General features: G+C 39.3%; 1 protein-coding gene across 12 annotated transcripts in view; it reads left to right on the top strand.

Annotated features, from left to right (window-relative positions):
• Nucleotides 1-12,658, top strand: part of SPAG9 (sperm associated antigen 9) — a 150,402-nt gene that overhangs the window by 90,015 nt on the left and 47,729 nt on the right. For all 12 annotated transcript variants that reach the window (XM_086358232.1, XM_086358223.1, XM_086358222.1 and 9 more), the window contains 2 exons: nt 3,702-3,906; nt 4,460-4,559. In XM_086358232.1, the coding sequence (XP_086214358.1) occupies nt 4,472-4,559 (88 nt within the window). In that variant the 5' untranslated portion in view covers nt 3,702-3,906; nt 4,460-4,471. The remainder of the gene's footprint in view (nt 1-3,701; nt 3,907-4,459; nt 4,560-12,658) is intronic.

Below are 12,658 nucleotides of genomic sequence, written 5' to 3'. Positions count from 1 at the left end.
CCATTGTGTGTATACATATATATACATACATATATATATATATTTATACACCATATTTTGTTTATACATTTCATCCCTTGTTGGACATTTGGGTCGCTTCCACTTGTTGATTACTATGAATAGTTCTGCTGTGAATGTGAGTGTGTAAATCTCTCTTTGAATCCCTGTCTCCAAATCTTTTGGTTTTATAAGCAGAAGGGGTAGTGCTGGATCATATGGTGTTTCTATTTTTAATTTTATAAGGAAATGTTATACTGTTTTCCATAGCAGTTGCACCATCATATCACCCCACCAGCAGTACACAGGGGTCCTAATTTCTTCGCATCTCACCAGGACTTGTTATCTTGCACAGCACTTGTAGTTACAGCACTGGAACCCCAAGTCCGATTCCTTCATTTTGTGGGCATTGTTTAGTGACTTGAAAGCCTGTAATAGAGTTTCTTAAAGATTGAAAGACTTTGAGTGGCGTTACAAAACAAGTACATTTGTTAGAGACTTGACCGCCCAGGGAGTCTCCACTTGCGTCACCTACACGTGTCATTGAAGAGGATGTCTTAATGGCGTCAGGTGATTCAAATTGTTAGGCTGGTGGTCTTCAGATAAATAAAGCAGGATTTGTAGTTAAAATTGGTAGCTGAAACAGTACAACCTGACATAGAGCAACATAAAATAGGAATTAGAGGTCTCTTGATGTCACAGATTGAATATAAAATAATAGCATGCAACTCCCCTACACCTTCACATTAAATAATTCATATCAATGCTTCCAGCTTCCATTTGCTGCTTCTGCTGCTGCTAAGTCGCTTCAGTCGTGTTCAACTCTGTGCGACCCCACAGACGACAGCCCATCAGGCTCCCCCATCCCTGGGATTCTCTAGGCAAGAATACTGGAATGGGTTGCCATTTCCTTCTCCAGTGCATGAAAGTGAAAAGTCAAAGTGAAGCTGCTCAGTCGTGTCTGACTCTTAGCCACCCCACGGACTGCAGCCTACCAGGCTTCTCCGTCCATGGGATTTTCCAGGCAAGAGTACCAGAGTCGGGTGCCATTGCCTTCTCCAAGCTTCCATTTAGGTCCTAGTAAAAATTTTTCCTTATTTTGTACCTGGAGTCTTAAGGACTTACTGTTGATCAGTGATACATTTTATATTTAACAACAGGCTAACATTTAAGATTGTCTTTCTTCTATCTTTAGTTGGATGCATTGTTAGTGATAAAATTTCATAATTTCTTCTATAGGAGAAAAAAATATTGTGCCCTCAGTCAAACACTGTGGCAGAGACTTTTCATTCCATTTGTTTATTGTTCAGTCCTCAGTCACGTCTGACGCTTTGGGACCTCATGGACTGCAGCATGCCACGCTTCCTTGTCCTCCCCTATCTCTAGGAGTTTGCTCATACTCATGTCTGTGCAGTCAATGATGGCATCCAGCCATCTCATACTCTGATGCCCCTTTCTCTTCCTGCCCTCAATCTTTCCCAGCATCAGGATCTTTTCCAGTGAGTCAGTTCTTTGCATCACATGGCCAAAATATTGGCACTTCAGCTTCTGCATCTTTCCTTCCACTGAATATTCAGTGTTGATTTCCTTTAGGATTGACTGGTTTGATTTCCTTGCAGTCCAAGGGACTCCCAAGAATCTTCTCCAGCACCGCAGTTTGAAAGCGTCAGTTCTTTGGCATCACCCTTCTTTATGGTTCAACTTTCACATCCATACATGACTGCTGGAAAAACCGTAGCTTTGACCATACAGACCTTTGTTGGCAAAGTGATGACTGTGTTTTAATATGCTGATTAGGTTTGTCATAACTTTTCTTCCAAGGAGCAAGCATCTTTTAACTTCATGGCTGCAGTCTCCGTCCCTCAGTGATTTTTTGAGCCCAAGAAAATAAAGTCTGTCACTGTTTCCATTTTTTTCCTCATCTATTTGTCATGAAGTGATGGGATTGGATGCCATGAGCTTAGTTTTTTGAATGTTGGGTTGGGTTTTAAGCCAGCTTTTTCACTCTGGTTTTTCACCTTCATCAAGAGGCTCTTTAATTGCTCTTTCTTTCCTGCCATTAGGGTGGTGTTATCTGCATAACTACCACACAATTGGGCTCATTTCACATACTAGCAAAGTTATGCTCAAAATCTTTAAAGCTAGGCTTCAGTGGTACTTGAACCAAGAACTTCCAAATGTACAAACTGTATTTCCAAGAGGGAGAAGTACCAGAGATCAAATTGCTAATATTTGTTGAATCATGGAGAAAGCAAGGGAGTTCCAGAAAAACATCTGCTTCTGCTTCACTGACTATGCTAAAGCTTTTGACTGTGTGGATCACAGCTGTGGAAAATTCTTCTACTGATAGGAGTACCAGACTATATTACCTGCCTCCTGAGAAACCACTATATGGGTCAAGAAGAAACAGTTAGAACCAGATATGGAACAACTGACTGGTTCAAAATTGGCAACAATTGACTGTTCAAATATTGTCATTCTGCTTATTTACTTACATGCAGAGTACATCATGTGAAATGCTGGGCAGGAGGAAACAGAAGCTAGAATCAAGAAATATAAACAACCTCAGATATGCAGATGATACCACTCTAATGACAGAAAGTGAAGAGGAACTAAAGAGCCTCTTGATGAGGATGAAAGAGGAGAGTGAAAAAGCTGGATTAAACTCAACATTCAAAAATCTAAGATCATGGCATCTGGTCCCATCACTTTATGGCAAATAGAAGGGGAAGAAGTGGAAATAGTCACAGATGTTATTTTCTTGGGCTTCAGAATCAGTGTGGACAGTGACTGCAGCCATAAAGTTAAAAGACAGTTGCTCTACAAGCCTAGACAGCGTATTGAATAGCAGAGACATCACTTTGTCAACAAAGGTCTGAATAGTCAAAGCTATGGTTTTTCTAGTAGTCATGTACGGATGTGACCTTAAAGTTGGACCATAAAGAAGGCTGAACATGAATATGAATTGATGCTTTCCAGTTGTGGTGCTAGAGAAGACTCTTCAGAGTCCCTTGGACTGCAAGGAGATCAAACCAGGCAATCTGAAGGAAATGAGCCCTGAATATTCATTGGAAGGACTGATGCTAAAGCTGGAGCTTCAATACTTTAGCCTCCTCATTCTAAGAGCTGACTCACTGGATAAGACCCTGATGCTGGGTAAGATTGAGGGCAGGAGGAGAAGAGGGCGACAGAGGATGAGATGGTTAGATAGCGTCACCAAGTTAATGGACATGAATTTGAGCAAACTCTGGGAGATGGTGAAGGACAGGGAAGACTGGAGTGCGGCAGTCCATGGGGTCACAAAGAGCTGGACATGACTGAGCTACTGAACAGTAACCACCACCACACAGTACGTCTTCAGGTGTTTGAGACAAATCTTCATTATCAAATGATTGTGCAATTAGAACTGCCGTTATAACCTCTGATGACCACAGTAGTGTGTACTTTTATTGATAATACTGCCAGCCCTCTTTTATCTGTACTTTTTCTATTTAGAAGAATCTCAACGTATGTCTGGAAAAATATTATTACTTAACTATTATCCAGCTACTTGAAAACAAGCTACAGAGATTATTTGTTGATTACCTTTGGTAATAAGTGACTTACTAGTTTTTAACAGAATTTTCTCTCAAGTTTCTTAACCTATTTAAAAGGCCATTTAAATAAATTACTCATCAAAATGTTTTCCCTAATTATATTCGTAGGATGAACTTTCCGATGTTAGCCAGGGAGGATCTAAAGCCACCACTCCAGCGTCGACAGCTGCTTCAGATGTGGCAGCAACACCTAGCGATACTCCCTTACATGAGAACGGAGGGGTTGTGGAGGTTGCAGATACACCCGATAAGTCAGAGATAAGCAAGCATATCGAAGTACACGTAGTCCAGGAAACTAGAAACATAGCAACGGGTAAGTAACCTTAGTTTTTTCTATAGTGGCAAAGTGTTCAGTAAATCCAAATGATGCAAATGTGAGAAGGTACATCTCTGGGGGTGTTGCTGCTGTAGATTCATAAAATTGTACTCAATTGTAAATAAGCTTAAAAAATGTGATGATTAAGTTAAGTTTTGGAGAGTAAAAATGGCGTGGGTAGAGAGTGGCTGGGGTTTGGAGAGCCTGAAAGGCAGGAGGACATTCTTTATCTGTTCCCTGCCATAGGTCATAGTCTCTGTCCTTAAGCTCTGTATTTCACCCCTTAAATAAAGTGAAAATACTGAGTTCTGGCCTGGTGTACAGTGCATTGTGTCCAAAGTAACACAAATGAAAACTTTAGTTGTTTTTTTTTTTAGTTTCCGTATTGACTGTTAATTGAATATATGACCTATTGTCTGTCTAACCTTGTGCTTCTCAGCTCTCTAAAAATTTTTATGATCAAATGATGTATTTACAACCATAGAAACAATTTTCATATCGGGCTGTATGTGTTATATGCATTATTTTTGATATCTTGTCCTTTTCTAAGGTTCTGCTGAAAATGAAGAGAAGTCAGAAGTTCAGGCAATCATTGAATCCACTCCTGAGTTGGATATGGACAAAGATCTCAGTGGATATAAAGGCTCAAGGTATTGTTCAAGTCTAATTGGGATATCTTACTTCTTTCCTTTTCCCATCTCCCCTAAGCACATTGCTGTTCCCCCGTCTCTGACCAGATAAAGTGCGTTCAGATGTTTTGCTGAAGAAATGTTGATGTTCTATTTAAGTTTTCTCTTTTTGAAGCCAGACCTTTTACATAGTTTACATGTTCTGTGAACTGTTACCTTTGTAGCATCAGGGACTAGAAGCATGAAGAAGGATGGGGAAAAAAGACAGTGAAGGAGTATTCCATAAAGGAATAGTCCATGGTTTGTGGAACTTGGGAAAACATAAAAGCAAAAGTGGGGAAAGTATAATTTGAAAAAACCTATTCCTTCCTCCAAATCAGGAAGAAGAGAATGTATTCCCTTCAAAACTGTAATGGTTTCATTACTGCAAGAAATTAGTCTCATTTTAGTATCATTTTACATGGGGAGGCTGTTTAGTGATTAGAGGAGAATGGTTGTGTATCATCTTAATGAAGGTCGTCTGAATTGGAATTCTCCAGGCCAGAATACTGGAGTGGGTAGCTGTTCCCTTCTCCAGGGAATCTTCCCAACCCAGGGATCACACCCAGGTCTCCCTCATTGCAGGCGGGTTTTTGTTACCATCTGAGCTATCAGGGAAACCCTAGGATAAGACTATATGCATTCTAATCCTGACCTGGATTTGAATCTGAGGTAAGTTTCTACATCCATGAAAGAAAATTATGATAATACCTTAGATGATTGTAAGGAGTAAATGAATCAATATATGATAAAGCATTGGCAGAGTGCCCAGTTCAATAAAGGTTAGCTAACATTTCTATATGTTACCATCTGAGCAACCAGGGAAGTATTTTGTTATTACCATTTAACCTGAATACCATTTAACCTTAAAAACCATTTAAATTAATACTTAACTTAATGTACCATATATGTTACATTATATGTTACCATCATATAATTTTATCTTAATTATAACCTTACGAGACAGATGTCCTTCCCTTCACATATAAAGAAACTCAGAGTTGTATACTATTTTGTCCAGACTAACAAGAGGTGGAACTAGCATTCAGTCTAAGACTTTGATTTCAAAGGCTGTGCCCTATTGAAATATTTTTTTATTGTTTATTTAAGAAATTAAACAATGCAGTGTATAAAAAGTGAAATTTGCTTTTCCGTCCTCTCCTAAACCTACTTATTAACACTTGTGCCCACTTATCATTTTGAACCTCTTTTTAAAAATCAAAAACATATTTTTATTAGAGTAAAGCATGTATACAGTATTACGGTTAAATGGTAATAAAAAAATACTTCCCTGGTTGCTTAGATGGTAAATAATCTTTCTGCAGTGCAGGAGACCTGGGTTCAGACCCTGGGTCAGGAAGATCCCCTGGAGAAGGGAATGGCTACCCATTCCAGTTTTCTTGCCTGGAGAATTCCATGGACAGCGTAGCCTGACAGGCTGTAGTCCATTGGATTTCAAAGAATTGAACACTACTAAGCAACTTAACACATTTTTTTTTCAATGTATGTATGCAGTATTAAGGTAATACAATTACAAATTACAAATGGTAATACAAAATATGAAGGGCCGTAGGAGCCCCTTGCCCCTACTGACCCTTCATTCCCATTCTCAAGAGGATATCTCTTATCGCCTCTCATGTCACTTTGCGTATTTATCTTCAGGTATCTAAATCACATCTTCATGTGCTATTCTTTGGTCTCTCTCTTTTTCAGTTGGGATTCTGTGAGAAAATCAAGTCCTAATGCCCTGCAGCACCCCATTTGTATAGTGAATTAACTGTACTCCTGTGTGTCTAGAACAGTACTAGCTGTGTACTTTCTTTGAAAAAATAAAGCAAGTAGTCACTCATCATTTTCTGAATTCTGTGGATCACATTAGGACCACGGGTTTAAAAAATGCTGCATTATTAGCTATTGACTTTATAGTGAAAGAGGACAAGGACATAGCTATTTAAACCATCATCTTTCCTTTCATAATTATTTTTCAGTTTCATTTAAATTAAGATTCACTGTTTGTATCATTATGATTATATAAATACTAACAACAGCCTACTCACAGATTATGCTATGATTACATTTCCTTTCTTTTACAACTTTGATTTTCTTTAATTTTTAGTAAAGGCTCAGGGTTTTTTTTGTTTTTATTTTGTTTCTTTTGCTTAGGTTTCTACACATCTATCACTAATTCGCTGACAGATACCCAACAAATCATAAATGTAAACATTCTCAAATGGCCAAATATAAAACCAGTTTCTTGGCAGCATTATTTCCATTCTCCAATGGTAGACTTTACTGTGTCTGCTCTGGTCCTGGAATTTGCTCTCATTTTCTTGCTGGGAGTTCTTTTCCTGTTTCTCCTCTGTGCTGTTTCCTGGGTACCATGTCATCTTGTTGCTGCTGTTGTTGTTCAGTTGCTTAGTCATGTCTGACACTCTGCTACCCCATGGACCCTGGAGCTTGCTTAAACTTGTGCATTGAGTCAATGAGGTCATCCAACCGTCTCATCCTTTGTCACCCGCTTCTTCTCCTGCTTTCTGTCTTTCCCAGCATCAGGGTCTTTTTCAGTGAATTGGCTCTGCACATCAGGTGGCCAAAGTATTGGAGCTTCAGCTTCAGCATCAGTCCTTCCAGTGAATATTCAGGGTTGATTTCCTTTAGGATTGACTGATTTGATCTTGCAGTTCACAGGACTCTCAAGAGTCTTCTTTAGCACTACAGTTCGAAAGCATCAGTTCAGTGCTGAGCCTTCTTTATGGTTCAACTCTCACATCCATATATGATTACTGGAAAAACCATAGCTTTGACTAGATGGACCTTTGTCCACAAAGTAATGTCTCTGCCTTTTAATACACTCTCTAGGTTTGTCATGGCTTTTCTTCCAAGGAGCAAACACCTGGCTACAGTCACCATCCCACATTGATTTTTAAAGTCTTTTACTGTTTCCATTGTTTCCCTATCTCTATTTGCCATGAAGTGATGGGACTAGATGCCATGATCTTAGTTTTCTGAATGTTGAGTTTTAAGCCAGCTTTTTCACTCTCTTTCACTTTGATCAAGAGGCTCTTTAGTCCTCTTCGCTTTCTGCCATAAGGATGTTGTCATCAGCATATCTGAGATTATTGATATTTCTCCCAGCAATCTTGATTCTAGTTCATGCTTCATCCAGCCTGGCATTTTGCATGATGTACTCTGCATATAAGTTAAATAAGCAGGGTGACAATATACAGCCTTAACATACTCCTTTCCCAATTTGGAACCAGCCTGTTGTTCATGTCTGGTTCTAACTGTTGCTTCTTGACCTGCATACAGGTTTCTCAGGAGGCAAATAAGGTGGTCTGGTATTCCCATCTCTTGAAGAAGTTTCCATAGTTTGTTGTGATTCACACAGTCAAAGGCTTTAGCCTAGTCAGTGAAGCAGAAGTAGATGTTTTTCTGGAATTCTCTTGCTTTTTTGATGATCTAGTAGATGTTGGCAATTTGATCTCTGGTTTCTCTCCGCCTTTTCTAAATCCAGCTTGTACATCTGGAAGTTCTTGGTTCACATACTGTTCAAGCCTAGCTTGAAGGATTTGGAGCATGACCTTGCTAGCATGTGAAATGACTGCAATTGTGTGGTAGCTTGAGCATTCTTTGGCATTGCCCTTCTTTGGGATTGGAATGAAAACTGAACTTTTCCAGTCCTGTGGCCATTGCTGAGTTTCCAAATTTGCTGGCATATTGAGTGCAGCACTTTAACAGCATCATCTTTTAGGACTTGAAATAGCTCAGCTGGAATTCCTCAACTCCACTAGCCTTGTTTTTAGTGATGCTTCCTAAGGCCCACTTGATTTTGCACTCCAGGATGTCTGGCTCTAGGTGAGTGATCACAACATCGCAGTTATCCAGGTCATTAAGATCTTTTTTTGTATGTGTATTTTTTGTATGTGTATGTATTTACTTTTGTGTGTGTATCTTTATTGTATGTGTATCTTCTGTGTGCCAGCTCTTCCGCTTCATGTCATCTTGCTTCTTGACTTATGCCTTTGTTTTGGCCGAACATATTCCTACTAGCCTTCCTGGAAAAGGCTGTTTGCAACTAAGATTTTTGAGAACTTGAATGTGATATATGTCATTTAAAGGGATGATTCATAGTTTGATTGAATACGGAATTCTATATTGGAAAATCTTTGTAAGTTTTCCTTCAGAATTGTGAAGACATTAATTCATTATCATGGTCAGTTTGGAGTGTTGCTATGTGGACTCTTGCTTTTTTATATATATTCTTTGTAAGCTTTAGGATCTTTGTCCCTATTTGTTGTTACTTTGTTTTTTCCTTTCTAAAGATTCATGATGATGTAGGGGTCTTCTTCTGTATCTGAGGTAATGTGTTTCATCTGCAAATTTTTATTTCCAGTTGAGAACTTTTTTCTTTATTTCTCTTTGTCTTCTCTCTTTCTGGAACTATTAGGTAGATACTGAACATTCTGAACTGACACTCATAAATCCCTTTTCCCTCTTTTTTTCTATCTCTTCTATTTTTGTTGTACTTTCTGGATGGTTTCCCCAACTTTATATCTCAACTGTCATCATTTTTTTTCCTTAAAAGCTTTTTCTTGGATGGTCACTTTTTATAACATCCTACAATTCTCTTGTGGATGTAGCTTTATTATGAAAATAAAATTATTGTGATTTTTTTTTTCCCCCCAAATTTTTGCTGCTGTTTGCATTCATTGTCTCCTTTTATTCTGAGTACCCTTTCACAGTCCATGACTTTGGGGCTTTAAAGTTTATAATGGAGGCTTTCTTTGGATGTCTGGAGCTTTTTCTCTGTTTTGCTCATACTTAAGTAAAAGATTAAAAAGAGGTGGCATAACTACACAGAAGAATTATATACAGAAAAGGTCTTAATGACCCAGATAACCATGATGGTGTGTCACTTACCTAGAGCCTGAGATCCTGGAGTGCAAAGTCAAGTGGGCCTTAGGAAACATTACTAAAAATAATGCTAGTGGAGGTGATGAAATTCCAGCTGAGCTGTTAAAATTGCTAAAAGATGGTGCTGATAAAATACTGTACTCAATATATCAGCAAATCTAGACTCAGCAGTGGCCACAGGACTGGAAAAGGCCAGTTTTCATTCTAATCCCAAAGAAAGACAGGGCCAAAGAATGTACAAAATACCAAACATTTGTGCTCATTTTGCATGGTGGTAAGGTTAAGCTCAAAATCCTTCAAGCTAGGTTTTGGTTGTACATGAACTGAAAACTTCTTTAACTCAATGAAACTACGAGCCATGCCATGTAGGGCCACCCAAGATGAACGGGTCATGGTGGAGAGTGCTGACAAAAAGTGGTCCACTGGAGAAGGGAATGGCAAACCACTTCAGTATTCTTGTATGGAGAACCACATGAGCAGTATGAAAAGGCAAAAAGAGAGGACACTGAAAGATGAACTCCCCAGATCAGTAGGTGCCCAATATGCTCTGGGAGACCAGTGGAGAAATAACTCCAGAAAGATTGAAGAGATGGAGTCAAAGCATAAACAAGACCCAGTTGTGGATGTGACTGGTGATAGAAGTAAAGTCTGATGCCGTAAAGAGCAATATTGCCTAGGAACCTGGGATGTTAGGTCCATGAATCAAGGCAAATTGAAAGTGGTCAGACAGGAGATGGCAAGAGTGAACATCGACATTTTAGGAATCAGTGAACTAAAATGGACTAGAATGGGTGAATTTAACTCAGATGGCCATTATATCTACTACTGTGGGCAAGAATCCCTTAGAAGAAATGGAGTAGCCATCATAGTAAACAAAAGAGTCTGAAATGCAGTACTTGGATGCAATCTCAAAAACGACAGAATGATCTCTGTTCATTTCCGAGGCAAACCATTCAGTACCGCAGTAATCCAAGTCTATGCCCCAACAACTAATGCTGAAGAAGCTGAAGTTGAACAGTTGTAAGAAGACCTACAAGGCCTTCTAGAACTCAAGTCCAGAAACGAGGTCCTTTTCATTATAGGAGACTGAAATGCAAAAGTAGGAAGTCAAGAAATACTTGGAGTAACAGGCAAATTTGGCCTTGGAGTACCGAATGAAGCAGGGCAAAGGCTAATAGAGTTTTGCCAAGAGAACGCACTGGTCATAGCAAACACCCTCTTCCAACAACACAAGAGAGGACTGTACACATGGACATCACCAGATGATCCATACGGAAATCAGATTGATTATATTCTTTGCAGCCAAAGATGGAGAAGCTCTATACAGTCAGCAAAAACAAGACCAGTAGCTGACTGTGGCTCAGCTCATGAACTCCTTATTGCCAAATTCAGACTTAAATTGAAGAAAGTAGGGAAAACCCACTAGACCATTCAAGTATGACCTAAATCAAATCCCTTATGATTATACAGTGGAAGTGAGAAATAGATTCAAGGGATTAGATCTGATAGACCGAGTGCCTGAAGAACTATGGATGGAGGTTCACGATGTTGTACAGGAGACAGGGATCAAGACCATCCCCAAGAAAAAGAAATGCAAAATGGCAAAATGGCTGTCTGAGGAGGCCTTACAAATATCTGAGAAAAGAAGAGAGGCTAAAGGCAAAGGAGATAAGGAAAGATATATCCATCTGAATGCAGAGATCCAAAGAATAGCAAGGAAAGATAGGAAAGCCTTCCTCAGTGATCAGTGCAAAGAAATAGAAGAAAACAATAGAATGGGAAAGACTAGAGATCTCTTCAAGAAAATCAGAGATACCATGGGAACATTTCATGCAAAGGTGTGCAAAGAAATGGTATGGACCTAACAGAAGCAGAGGATATTAAGAAGAGGTGGCAGGAATACACAGAAGAACTATACAAAAAAGATCTTCACGACCCAGATAATCACAATGGTATGATCACTGACCTAGAGCCAGACATCCTTGAATGTGAAGTAAAGTGAGCCTTAGGAAGCATCATTATGAACAAAGCTATGGAGGTGATGGAAGTCCAGTTGAGCTATTTCAAATCCTAAAAGATGATGCTGCAAAAGTACTGCACTCAATATTGCCAGCAATTTTGAAAACTCAGCTGTGGCCACAAGACTGGAAAAGGTCAGCTTTCATTCCAATCCCAAAGAAAGGCAATGCCAAAGAATGCTCAAACTATCACACAATTGCACTCATCTCACACACTAGTAAAGTAATGCTCAAAATTCTCCAAGCCAGGCTTCAATAGTACGTGAGCCTTGAACTTTCAGATGTTCAAGCTGGATTTAGAAAAGGCAGAGGAACCAGAGATCAAATTGCCAACATCCGTTGGATCATTGAAAAAGCAAGAGAGTTCCAGTAAAACATCTGCTTTATTGACTACACCAAATCCTTTGACTGTTTGGATCACAACAAACTGGAAAATTCTGAAATAGATGGGAATACCAGACCACCTGACGTGCCTCTTGAGAAATTTGTATGCAGGTCAGGAAGCAACAGTTAGAAGTGGACATAGAACAACAGACTGGTTCCAACATCAAGGCTGTATATCGTCACCCTGCTTATTTAACTTATATGCTGATTACATCATGAGAAACTCCAGGCTGGATGAAGCGCAAGCTGCAATAAAGATTGCTTGGAGAAATATCAATAACCTCAGACATGCAGATGACACCACCTTAATGGCAGAAAGTGAAGAAGAACTAAAGAGCCTCTTGATGAAAATGAAAGAGGAGAGTGAAAAAGTTGGCTTAAAGCTCAACATTCAGAAAACTAAGATCATGGCATCTGTTCCCATCTCTTCATGGCAAATAGATGGGGAAACAGTGACAGCCTTTATTTTTGGGGGCTCCAAAATCACTGCAGATGGTGACTGCAGTCATGAAATAAAAAGATGCTTGCTCCCTGGAAGAAAAGTTAGGATCAACCTAGACAGCATATTAAAAGGCAGAGACATTATTTTGCCAACAAAGATCCATCTAGTCAAAGCTATGGTTTTCTCAAGTAGTCACATATGGATGTGAGAGTTGGACTATAAAGAAACCTGAGCACTGAAGAATTGATGCTTTTGAACTGTGGTGTTGGATAAGACTCTTGAGAATCCCTTGGATATCAAGCACATCCAACCAGTTCATCCTA

This window comes from Bos grunniens, chromosome 19 (assembly GCF_055505025.1).
Source record: "Bos grunniens cultivar Pamir isolate PY7600 chromosome 19, Bosgru_T2T1.0, whole genome shotgun sequence".
Classification (NCBI taxonomy): Eukaryota; Metazoa; Chordata; class Mammalia; order Artiodactyla; family Bovidae; genus Bos; species Bos grunniens.
Note: the sequence above shows the minus strand (reverse complement) of the source record. Positions and strands in the feature narration are given on the sequence as shown.